Raw genomic sequence first — 13,511 nt, forward strand, 5'->3', positions numbered from 1 at the left:
GCAGAGTAAGTCCCTAAATCCCTAAATCTAGAACTTACTGGTGGGAGAAGTCAGGCATTCCTTTATCATTTTTTGGAAGACTGGGTCGTCCCTCCCTGGATTATCCAACCCTCATATGCTTGATAATTATGTTCTGCAAATTCCACAGATGTCTCATTAGCTCTTTGAATCACTGCCATTATCGTTTCCCAGTTACTCTCACCTCCCCCAGCTGCTGCCTCACTTCCCCTTTAAAAGAGCAATATCTCTCTTCATTGCTGGCATTCCCAGTAGTTGTCCGTGTACCATCCCGCACCCCCAGGCCATTATACTGTCCCACATATTCCTTGGGCGCTTCACTTTTACCAACATGTCTATATCTTCAGAGAGCATCTGGAGAATTTCAACCATTTCCTCAAGCTTGCCCCACAATTCCGAATTACCACAGACAACTTTAATTGAGGGCAGCTCCTACAAAGTACTCTGTTTCTCCCCGGGGGTAAAGGGCTCGTAATCAAGGTCAAGGGTTGGCTCGGATCATCAGGGTTCTCTGATGTTGCCTGACCTCAACAGATGCCATCCTGACAGACATATCTGAGTAAAACTTCTCCGGGAAATATCTCTGCAACATTTCCCACATTATGCAAAACAAAAATAATGGGCACCAGTTATAGAGTATGCGTTCCGCAACCTGCCACTTTTGAGCACCTGACTCATGATGCCTACTGTATTTTCTTGCATCTGCTCAACCAAGGCGTGCGCATGCACACACACACGCGTTTGAATATGTTAAAAATGCAGCTCCTGAAACAAGTATACACACCCTCAATGGCATCCCAAACTTTCAGTGACCACCCTTTGCAACTGATGGCTCTGTCTCACCAAATTAACAAAGTTCTGTCTCTTATATAAGCACACATACACACGCAAACAGTACTTTTATATCCACTAGTTCAGCTCTGTGTTTGTGATACCTCACTGACCCAAACAGATCCAAGTATTAAAAATACTCACCTACTTAGACTGCTAAGATTGCTGGCCACAGAATGGGATTCAAGAAGGTATCCCACTTCTGACACCAAATATTGTTGCATGAATGAAGTCACCAAAGAAAAGTACTGGTAGTTATGACGCAGCCTCTTTATTTCCCAAAAGAAAATACAGCAGGCATCGTACTGAGTCCCTTTCAGTGGAAAGGTTTGCTTGGCCCAACCCTACATCATTTTATATGTTCCATACCCAGCAACATCCTTGTAAATTTTCTCAAGATTTTGGAAAATCAAAGAAAAGAAAAATTCAGGATCAAAGAAAAATTCAAGACAATTCAAAACAAATCCATATTTACAATCCTTCCTTTAAAATACACAGCCTTTACACACCTCTTTCCTTCGCACCCATACTAGACACCCAAAGACATACAAATGACAAATTTAAACCAGCGTCGTCTATCCATTGTTCAGAGATGCATTATAATCTTCAATGCATTTTCGGATCTGAAGTTTGGTCACGAAGTCAATACTTGCCTTAAGTCCTAACCTCAAAACGACCTAACAGGGGCATAAACTGGATAGAGGGATACAGATATCATGGGATCAGAAACTGGATACTGGGGTACAGATACCATGGGGGTAGAGATGAATACTGGGGTACAGATGACATGGGGCCAGATACTAGGGTAAAGATGTCATGGGGCAGAGACTTGATACTGGGGTATAAATGTAATGGGACCAGTTACTGGATACAGGCTTACAGATGTCATAGGACCAGATGGAGGATACAGATGTTACATCCACATTGTGTGGTGGGTACCCATCTGCATCAGACCCACCTTCCAGCACCTGGCCTGTGGCCTTCAATGCCCAAATGATTCAAGTGCTGATCAAAGCACTTTCTAACTGCTGTCAGTGACTCTGCTTTCACTACATCTCCCACCGCGTGGTCCACTTTCCCAGTGAATAAGAGATTACTGGAACTAGATCTCTTACTCCATACACTAAATCTATGTCCATAATTCTTCAAATTTGTCACATTGACAGGAGTTTAAATACATTTTAATGAAATTAGTTTCAAGTTTAATTTGGAATAAAATTTGATCTTTTTTTCAAAATAGGATCCCTTTTATCAAACCTCGTGCCCCAGAGCAGCTGATCAAATAACCAGTTCCCAAATTGTCGAATTTCAGAAAATTCAGGGTACCTGCTCAATTTCACACTGACCAAATAAGTGGCAGATCATACCTAATTCAAACCATTTCACCACTTACATGACCTTCACTTTCATCAGGCTGCATCTGCGATAAAACAGTGACGAAATGGAACCCTTGATCAGAATTGGCAGAGGAAAGTGTTAGTTTTACACTGTAGAGAGGATAGGAGACAGCTTACATAGTAGGAACATACTTGATAGAGCAACACACAAAATGTCAAGGAACTCAGGTCAGGTAGCATCTATGGAGGGAAATAAACAGTCAATGTTTTGGACCAAAACTCTTCCATAGGACATGATAGGCAGGCACTACCATGGTGATATCCTCACTGGTCATCTGGTTGGTAGGTTAATGAGTGTGAATAGACAGTATAGATGGAAACTGAGATACAGGTTAGAGCTGTAGGATCAGATCTGCAGTGTTAGTGAAGTGAGAACTATACAATCTCAGTAACTGTAATACTGAGATTATCAAATCTGATATTGTGCGCAGAAGGTTGCAACATACCCACTGCGTGTGATTGCTGCTCCTCATTGGTAGAACAATGTAAGAGGCCACAGCCAAGCAGGTCAGAATGAGAGTTAAATGTAAAACTGCTCTCGCTGCTAACCTCTTTTTAATCACCTTTTCTTTTTCCTGAGTACCCGAAAATTTAACTGTATATCGAGGTCAGTCAATGCCATAATATCAAGTTTTGGTGGGGGTCACTGACATCTGATTCCATGAAATGTGATGGTCTGGGACAATCCAGAACATGTGTGAAGCTGCTTCTAGCCTTTAATAAATGGTAACGTGTTTATTTTAACTCCTGGTTTTCAACAGCTGTAACAGAACAAGCAATAAAATTCATGGGATACAACATCCCATGGAAAGGGTCCAGAGTAGGTTCACGAAAATTATCCTGTGAATGAAAGGGTTAACATATGAGGAACATTTGATGGCTCTGGGCCTGTACTTGCTGGAGCTTAGAAGAATGGGGTAAATAAATGATGTAAATAAAGCGGAAAGAGTACAGAGAACATTTATAAAAATGTTGCTGGGTCTGGAGGATCTGAGTTATATGGAAAGATTGAATATGTTAGACTTTATTCCTTGTAACATAGAAGATTAAGAGGAGATTATGAGGGGTATAGTTAGGGTAAATGCAAGCAGCCTTCTTCCACTGAAGTTGGGTGGGACCACAACTAGAGATCAGTGGGTTAAGGGTGAAAGATGAATAGTTTAAAGAGAACATGAGGGGAAACTTTTTCCCTCAGAGGGTTGAGAGAATGTGGAACAACCTGCCAGCACAAGTGGTGCATGCAAGTTCTATTTCAACATTTAAAGAGAAATTTGGATAGGTACATGGATAGGTATGGAGGGCTATGGTCCCGGTGCAGACTGATGGGTGCAGGCAGTTTAAATAGCTCAGCATGGATTGGACGGGCTGATGGGCCTGTTTCTGTGCTGCTCTTCTCTAGCATTCAATGATGCTAATGGGTGGGCGAAGCAGGAATCTCATTGAAATCTATCAAATATTGAAAGGCCTATACAGAGGGGATGTGGGGAGGTTGTTTCTTACAGTGGGGGAGTCTAGGAACACAGGGCACAGCCTTCGAATATGAGGAAATCCATTCAGAAGAGCGATGAGAAAGAGGGTGGTAAATCTGAGGAATTCATTGCCACAGAACAGCAGTTGAGGCCAATTCATTGGGTATATTTAAAGCAGAGGTGGATAAGTTTTTGATTAGCAAGGCTGTCAAAGGTTTCAGAGAGAAAGCATGGGAGAATGGAATGGGGTTGAGTGGGAAAATAAATTAGCCATGATTGATTGGTGCAAACTTGATAGGCCTAATGCCACAATTCCACTCCTATGTTTTATGGTCTAATGCCCCAAAAGAGTCTTTTAAGATACTCCTCAATAAGTACACTGAAAAATAGAGGGCTATAGGTAACCCTAGATAATTTCTAAGGACATGTTCAGCACAGCTTTGTGGGCCGAAGGGCCTGTATTCTGCTGTAGGTTTTCTATGTTTCTAATATTGGGGTCAGCTAATGGAACCACACCACTCAAAGACCAACCATTCCACCTGGCCAGCAGGACTCTGGTGAAGCTTTATAGGCTAATCCCCTGTACAGTGGATGCGATGGATTATAGAAACATTGATGAACTCTAACAACACCATTGACTTTGGATGATGGAGACGGGAGGTCATCAATGGCCTATGTTCCACTGGGAGCTAAGGTCCCAAGAAGAATGGAACACAAAACCCATTCACTACCTGTACTGCACTCTATCTAAGATAAGGACATGTTTGGCACAGCTTTGTGGACTGAAGGGCCTGTATTGTGCTGTAGGTTTTCTATGTTTCTATAACCCTAAACTCAAAGTTCTTTTACTGCTTTTTCCTTAGTATTTCATCAAAGTACTTGTGTTTTAAAATGGCCTATACAACCAGCATTCAAAACTAAAGCTTTCTGCTGTACCTCAGCACATATGTAACACTATTTTTCTCAATTAGCACAACATGGGTAGCCCAACAGTTAATAGACTAGATTCCAGTAGTTTGATATGGTGGGTTAAATTTATCCATTTTTTTTCTTGTATTAGTGTGTCACTGGCAAGCAGTTGTTGCCCTTGAAAAGAAACCACCTTGAGGCACTACAATTCATTTGGTGCAGCCACCCCTTTAAGGTTGTTGTGAAACAGTTCCCATAGTCTCACATGATTAAACAGTCAGCCATTCAAGCCCACTGAATCCATGGCTCCCAGAGCTATCCCAGTCTTCCACATTTCCCTACCATGCTCTCATTCCCCATTAACCCTACCCAGATTCCCCCATTTTCCTCCATCAATACCCAAGGGGTAAGTTACAGGAGCCAATTGATCTACCAAGGAACACATCACTAGGATGTTCATGGCACCAAGGCAAATGCCAAGACCACAGTGGAAGCCCCAGTCAAAACAGGATAGCAGGACTGACCCCAAGTCTCTAGATCTCTGTGGCACTAATGTTACCTCTGCATCCCTATGCTATGTCAGAAACAGGGAGTACAGGGGAAACAGCAATTAGTTTTTACCCTGTGCTTACTGACCTCAACCTTCTCAGTGATCAAGGGCATTGGGTTTGGGTGCTGCAGATTGACCAGCCTCAGCCAATAATTGCAGATGGCACAAAATGCAGCCACAAGACACCAATGGGACAGGAAGTGGTGGTCTAATCAATGATGCCCTCTGCCATCAAGATGCTGATGATGGGTGAATTTGGCAAATACCATTTTTAACTCTGACAGGCTCAATTACACACATGCAACCAATTAACCAACTAACCCTTACATCTTTGGAATGTGGAAGAAAAGCACAGTGGTCATGGGTAGAACATACAAATGCCTTACAGACAGTAATGTATTTGAACTCAGGTCTCTGGCCTTGTAATAGCATTAGCTAACCATTATGCTATCAGGTCACAGCCTAGTGAAGGAGCTGAGTTCAGGAGGCATGGTAAGAGTGACTGACCTTGATGTCAAGACATTATTTGACTAAACTCGTCACCACTCTAGTGATTGAAGTCTTAATTTGTACAAAGGGGAATGATTTTGGATTCCTGCTATTTAATTTTGGTGCCATTCATACCGAGTTCTGCTATAATTTATTATAATACAAAATCAAGTGTGTAAGTGAAAAATTGGCAAGCAGTAATAACACTGGTACTACTTAAGTTTAGGAGAACTTAGTTATGTTCCAATTCAAGGAAAAAACAATGGATGTTAAAGCCTCATTTATTCCACCCTTGCAGATACCAGACAAGATGCAAGTGCCTCCCTCTCATTTCCTTTAGCCACAATTAAAACCAATACTTCACATGTTGGCTGTTAGAATGACACATTAAACCAAGATTTGTGCTCCGTTGGGTGATGCCATAAGAAGTGTCATTTGGTATTCCACAAAATTTACAAGTTATCCAACACCATAACAACTGGATTATTTATTTAAGAGGCCCTGCATTAATTGTCTCCCACGTTTGACTAGACTCCAATGATTAACGATGAACATTCAGCATCTTTGCACATCATCAAGCCACATTAAGGCTCCAAGATAAACAATTCCTTTCTTCTAGCATGTTAACCACAAATACAATCTTCTGAATAAAATTTATATACTATGCAAGCATCGTATCACAATTAGAATCGCAACATGGAGCAACAGGAAACAGCAAACACCAGGAACAGCAAGTGGCAGCAGATTCTGTATCAAAACTCTACCTCCATTAGCTAAGCACAGAAAAAGAACAAAAGCACAGGGCTTCCCACAAAGTGTTCTAAAGGAGCATCCCTGTCAAAAGAAAGACAAATGCCACCATTTAGGAATGGAGTGTGATGTAACACCTCCTGGTTGTATGGTAAATTGGAATTAATAACTGACTTTTTTTTTAGTTGTTGCAGTTACAGTGTACTTGGTAAAAATGAAGGCAACAATTCACCAAAATGCCATACACATCCAAATCTTGTGTTGGTCCAGAGCAATTTTGATACAGTCCAAACAGTGACCGGAGATATACTTGGCAGAGCTTTGAGTGCACTTCATATTTGGGACACAGCTAGACTGAATCTCATCAATACTCAACTTTTCCACACCCTTTGAAATAGTCAGTGGAACCCAAAGTTCTCTTTTCTTTGCTGGTATGCTCCCTTCCTGGTCCTTACAAGGACAACATGAACCAGTTACCAGCAGTACACAGGGAGGCTGAAGTGCATGACTGAATTTGTGCTGTCTGCCTGGATCATAATGTTCATTATCTGTACATACAACACAATGAAACATTTCCTGCATTTTATTCACAAAAGAGAATTTGCTTCCAAACAAGGGGCTAATAGATCTAATCCGGCTTCTATCTCTTATGCACTCTTACCCAGGAATCAAATGTCTAGCTCCTCCTCCCAGGAGTTACTGTGATCCCATGATTTGTGACAATTTAAGCCTGGTGGATCACTAACCACAATGAATTAAGACAGCTTTTATCCATCATCTGCACATGTCAATATTAATCCACTGTTTTATGGCATAAAATTGTTTTGTAGTAACCAGTGTTGTTTAACAAGCTGAAGCGGGCAAGCATTATTGGTGAAAGGAACTGCTGGCGAAACCAAATCCAGTTTTAAAGACTCAGCTGTCCTTCTCATTTCCTTTGCTCCACCTCTTGCTGGAAACAGCACCGGGACGCCTCCCTGTTCTGCAGCCTCTCTTCCTGTGTTCCTTCCACTAGCCCCCTGTCCAACAGCAAATGACATCGTTTGTCTCTATCATCTTGCATTTCCTGCTGGGTGAACTGCCTCATTGCTTCCCAAATCCTGCACAACATGTCTTCCTTTTCACCCTCGCTCTTCTGCTGTCGTCGGTTCTTGATTCCTTCCCAGTTCTTCCGCAACCTTTTCTTCCGCTGCTCCTCCGTTTCCTGCTCGCGGCGCCTTTTAATTCCATCCCAGTTTCTGCGTAGCCGGAGCTCTCGTTCCTCCTCAGTCTCTTCCTGCCGTCGGACTTTAGTCGACTCCCAGTTTTTCCGCAGCCTCTCCTGTCTCTGCTCCTGGGATTCCTGCTGCCGCCGACTTTTAATCAGTTCTCTGTTCTTACGCAACCTCTCGTCCCTCTGTGCTTCAGTTTCCATCTGACGGCACCGCTTCATAGCCTCACGGTTTTTACGCAGCCGAATATCTCGCTGCTCCTCAGATTCCATCTGCCGGCGAACCCTCATTGCCTCTCTGTTCTTACGCAGCCTATCTGCTCTCTGCTCTGCTGTCTCTCCATCCCGGTGCTTTTTCATGGCTTCCCTGTTCTTCCTCAGTTTCTCTTCTTTCTTCAAGTCCACAGCTTGTTTCTCTGCTAACAGCTCTCCGATAACTGGATCTTTCAAATTGAAAAGGAAACAACAAATGATAATTAAAGATGTGATACCATGTAGCTTCGAAAGAGATGCTGCTATTTTACAGATGAGGTTTTGAATCAAAAATTCTGTCTGACTGGTAACAGCTTTAAAGAGAATTTAGTACAGTACTGGGAAGAGCAGACTGCAGAAGCAGAATTTGATTATAATCCTTTCTAGCTGCAAGTTATGAATGTCTTTGTCATTAATTGCTCATCATATTAGTAGTGAAGCATGCTAACACACACAAAATGGTGGACAAACTCAGCAGTCCAGGCAGCATCTATCGGAAGGTGTAAGTAGTCGATGTTTTGGATCAAGAAGGGTCTTGGCCCAAAACGTTGATTGTTTATTCTTTTCCATAGCTGTTTTCTGGCCTGATGGGTTCCTCCACCATTTTGTGTATGTTGCTTTAGATCCCAGCATCTGCAGAATTTCTCATCTTTGTGAAACATGCCAAGAAGTTATCCATATCAGAATATGGAGAAATATGGATACTTGTACAGATGCAGTGCCTTACACAAGAATTCAACCCCAACCCTTTGTTCGCATAAATGAGTATTACAACCACAAATTTTGATGAATTTACCTGAGAATTTTTACTTGTGAATCACATTCTTCTTTTCCCCAGAACAGCCCAATAAATAGAAAATTGTCAAGCATGAAAAACTAAAAATTCAAAAACTTAAATGTCAGCAGTTCAAAAGTACTCATCCCCTTTGCTCAGTACTTAGTTGAACCACCTCTCATAGTTACTACCTTTTTGGGCAAGTCTCTATTAACTTTGTACGTGATGGAGCAATATTTACCAAATCCTCCATGAAAAATTGCTCAAGCTGTGCCAATTTAGTTGGGGACGAGAAGTGGACAGTAATCCTGAGGTCTCGCCACAAATGTTGGATCAGGTTAAGGGTAGGACACTGACTGGGCCACTCAAGGACATTCATTTTCTTCATTTGAAGCCACCCCATAGTTGTTATGGTAGTGTGCTTTGGGTTATTGTCCTCTGAAAGATGAGTTCCCTCTCCAGTTTAAGCTAGCAGTTTTTATCCAGAATCTCTCTGTATTTAGCAACATTCATCTTCCCATCAATTGCGACCAGATTTCCAATTCCTACTACTGAAAAGCATCCCCATAGCAAGTTGCTACCTCCACTATACTTTACAATAGGGATGGTGTTACCAGGCTGATGCGCAGTATTAAGATTTATGTCACACGTACCTCTAAAAACAAAGGCATATCCTTGCCCTTAAAAGACTTTGCAAAGAGTAACTTAGAAAATTGCATAAGACATGGAAAAAGGTCCTGTGGTCAGATGAGGTTAAAGTGGAACTTTCTGGCCTCAACAGTAAGCAGTACATATAGCAGCAGGAACTGGTCTTTCAGCAGGACAACAACCCAAAGCGCACTACCAGAACAAACATGGAGTGAAGTTAAATGAAGAAAACTGATGCCCTTGAGTGGCCCATTGTCTTGACCTTAACCTGATCAAACATCTCTAGCAAAACCTCAAGACTGCTGTCCACTGCCACTCCCCAACTAAACTGGCACAGCTTGAGCAATTCTGAAAGGAGGATAGTTGGATAATTGGGCTGTCTTCCAAGAAAGTATACAGAAAAGACTGAAGTGGAACGGGACCTATATCCTGGCAGGAAGGTAGTGGGATGGGATGTTAAAATAGTTGCAGGAAAATGGGGATAAGAGAGCCAGAACAGATAGTGGAGAGGTTGTGCAGACATGCTGTTAAAACCTCAGATAAAGCAAGGAATTAAAAGATTGAGCACGATGAAAACCAATTTAGTGAACTGTGTATATTTCAATGCAAGAAGTATATAAGAAAGGCAGATAAGCTCAGAGCATGGAATTATGATATTGTAGCCACTAGTCAGACTTGGTTGCAGGAGGGGCAGGACTGGCAGTTCATTTTACTAGAGTTCCATTGCCTGAAATGTAACAGAGCAGGAGGAATTAAAGGAGGGGCTGTAGTAGTACGTAGTCAGGGAAAATGTCATGGCAGTGCTCAGTCATGACAGACTGGAGAACTCATCTTGTGAGGCATTATGTGTAGAACTGAGCAATAAGAAAGGTATGACCACATTAATGAAGCTATATTACAGACCACCCAAAAGTCTGCAGGATTTACAGGGACAAATTTGTAGAGAGATCACAGACTGCTGCAAGAAAGATAAGATTGTTATAGTGAAATGGACGGATTGTCTACGGAGTCTCTGTGGGTACAGGTTAGGAACAGGAAGCGGTCAATAACTTTACTGGGTGTTTTTTTTTTACAGGCCACCCAATAGTAACAAGGATATCATGGAGCAAATAGGGAAACAGATCCTGCAAAGGTGTAATAATAACAGAGTTGTTGTGATGGGAGATTTTAATTTCCCAAATATTGATTGGCATCTCCCTACAGCAAGGGATTTAGATGGGGTGGAGTTTGTAAGGAGTGTTCAGGAAGGTTTCTTGACACAATATGTAGATAAGCCTACAAGAGGAGAGGCTGTACTTGATTTGGTATTGGGAAATGAACCTGGTCAGGTGTCAGATCTTCCACTGGGAGAACATTTTGGAGATAGTGAGCATAATTCTATCTCCTTTACAATATCATTGGACAGAGATAGGAACAAACAAGTTAGAAAAGTATTTAATTGGAGTAACGGGAATTACGAGGCTATCAGGTAGGAAATTGGAAGCTTAAATTGGAAACAGATGTTCTCAGGGAAAAGTACAGAAGAAATGTGGCAAACTTTCAGGGGATATTTGTGTGGAGTTCTGCACAGGTACGTTCCAATGAGACAGGGAAGTTATGGTAGGGTACAGGAACCATGGTGTACAAAGGCTGTAATAAACATAGTCAAGAAGAAAAGCTTACAAAAGGTTCAGAGAGCTAGGTAATGTTAGAGATCTAGAAGATTATAAGGCTAACAGAAAGGAGCTTAAGAAGGAAATTAGGAGAGCCAGAAGGGGCCATGAGAAGGCCTTGGCGGGCAGAATTAAGGAAAACCCCAAGGCATCCTACAAGTATGTGAAGAACAAGAGGTTAAGATGTGAAAGAATAGGAACTACCAAGTGTGACAGTGGGAAAGTGTGTAAGGAACCGGACAAAATAGCAGAGGTACTTAATGAATACTTTACTTCAGTATTCACTATGGAAAAGGATCTTGGTGATTGTAGTGATGACTTGCAGCAGACTGAAAAGCTTGAGCATGTAGATATTAAGAAAGAGGATATGCTGGAGCCTTCGGAAAGCATCAAGTTGGATAAGTCGCCAGGACCGGATGAGATGTACCCCAGGCTACTGTGGAAGGTGAGGGAGGAGATTGTTGAGCCTCTAGCAATGATCTTTGCATCATCAATGGGGACGTGAGAGATTCTGGAGGATTGGAGTGTTGCAGATGTTGTTCCTTTATTCAAGAAAGGGAGTAGAGATAGCCCAGGAAATTATAAACCAGTGAGACTTACCTCAGTGGTTGGTAATTTGATGGAGAAGATCCTGAGAGGCAGGATTTATGAACATTTGGAGAGGTATGATTAGGAATAGTCAGCATGTCTTTGTCAAGGGCAGGTCCTGCCTTACGAGTCTGATTTGAGTTTTTTGAGGATGTGACTATACACATTTATGAAGGAAGAGCAGTGGATGTAGTGTATATGAAAGTCCTGACCTTCACATGGCGGAACTGTTTACACTGACAGAAAGGGTGAAGGTGGGTCACTGGCACCTTAAAACCAGTTACTTCAGGCATGTGTGGCTTGTTAGCCTGGGAAGGCAGCACGCCTTCCAGAAGGAAAACTCTGACTTAAAACCTCTTGCTGCTTTGCAGCTGTACCCACTCATGGGAAAGGCTTTGGGAGTTAACCCCAAAGAATTCTGGAGTCGGAACCTCTAAGGCAGTCTGATGTTAATGCAACGTCATTCTGGCAGCTCCTGCAGTTCAGCCATCATCAAAACATTATGCCTGGCATCCCTTTTGACATCAGCATCTAGACCGAGAGAGCGATCGTGACACTTGGGCAACTCACGCTCTTCATAGACTTCCTGCCCAGGATTTGGTGATGCCAGTCTCCACAACCAACTCAAGACCTGGGGCGATGGGCGAGTGGCAACGGTGGCAGGCATAAGATGGTGCTAGGAGCCACTAGTCACAGACCTGTACTCGAGCAACCAAGCCAGGACAGTTGCTCTCTTCTCACAAGGAAAGAGCAGAGTTCGGCAGCCACCTTGACAATGGAGCAGCCCTCTTCAGGGACTGCACTGCTCCCTCCGTCATGGGAAAGGGTCTGGAAAAGGTGACCTAAAGAAAGCTTGCCTCACCCTATCCTGTCAGCATCCCACAGCTGACTGGACATCTATTTTACGGGTGAAGTATCTCAAAACCAAAAAAGAAGAACCACCAGAAACCTGAGCAAATTCTGAATTGGAGTCTGGAACATCAGGACACTCATGGACAACAATACGAGTAACAGACCAGAGAGGTGAACTGCACTTGTAGGACAGGTGCTTCAGAAGTACAATGTCGACATTGCAGCGCTCAGTGAGGCACACCTGACCGAGACTGTTGATATCACAAAAGTAGGGCTGCCTAGATGTTTTTCTGGAGTGGCAAGGGAAAAGGATGAGGCTAAAGAAGGCAGAGTTGGCTTTGCCATCTGGACCACAATAATCAGGAACTTGGAGTCCATCCCCAGAGGCATCAATGGTAATGAGGCTGCCTCTGAAAGCCAAGACTTATCTGACTCTGATCAATGCCTACGCACCCACCATGACTTACACTTCTGAACAGAAGGAACTGTTCCACCAGGAACTCAGCCAACTACTGCGCTCTGTTCCCAAAGACAACAAATTCTGCTACTTGGCAACTTCAATGCCTAAGTAGGCAGTGACCATCAGTCTTAGCCAGAAGTCATTGGCAAACATGGCCGAGGAAAGGAGAATTCAAATAGGCAGCTACTACTCACCTTCCGCGCAGAAATTGGGCTGACAATCACCACCACCCTCTTTCAGCCTCCAGACATCCACAAGGCAACCTGGATGTAACTGTGTTCCAAGAACAGGCATCTGATTGGTTACGCGATCACAAGGCACTGGGACATCAGGGATGTGATCATCATCAGTGCGATGAGGGGTGCAGACTTCTGGACTGACCACATCCTGCTGATTTGTCATTTCCGATCGCCAGGGTGCACAAGCTGCCACTGAGCAGAAGCTGAACATTAAACAGCTTGCTGACCCCAGAACTGATCAGGAAACTGGAGGAACATCTTGAGCAAATACTTGAGGGGTCAGACCCAGAAAAGGCATGGGCACCCTGTATAGCACTGTAAATGCCATTCTGACACCCCAAGAGGAAGCATTAAGATTGGTTCGATGAGATCAACTCATCACCCTCCTCAAGCAGAAACAGGAAGCCTTTACAAACTGGTAC

The 13,511-nt window shown here is 43.0% G+C and overlaps 1 protein-coding gene across 1 annotated transcript in view; it reads right to left on the reverse strand.

The window, feature by feature from the left end:
- Window positions 1–1,302: 1,302 nt before the first annotated feature.
- Window positions 1,303–13,511, reverse strand: part of LOC140740083 (uncharacterized) — a 57,558-nt gene continuing 45,349 nt past the window's right edge. The window contains exon 3 of the mRNA XM_073068955.1: window positions 1,303–8,066. Within this exon, the coding sequence (XP_072925056.1) occupies window positions 7,342–8,066 (725 nt within the window). The 3' untranslated portion in view covers window positions 1,303–7,341. The remainder of the gene's footprint in view (window positions 8,067–13,511) is intronic.

This window comes from Hemitrygon akajei, chromosome 16 (genome assembly GCF_048418815.1).
Source record: "Hemitrygon akajei chromosome 16, sHemAka1.3, whole genome shotgun sequence".
Classification (NCBI taxonomy): domain Eukaryota; kingdom Metazoa; phylum Chordata; class Chondrichthyes; order Myliobatiformes; family Dasyatidae; genus Hemitrygon; species Hemitrygon akajei.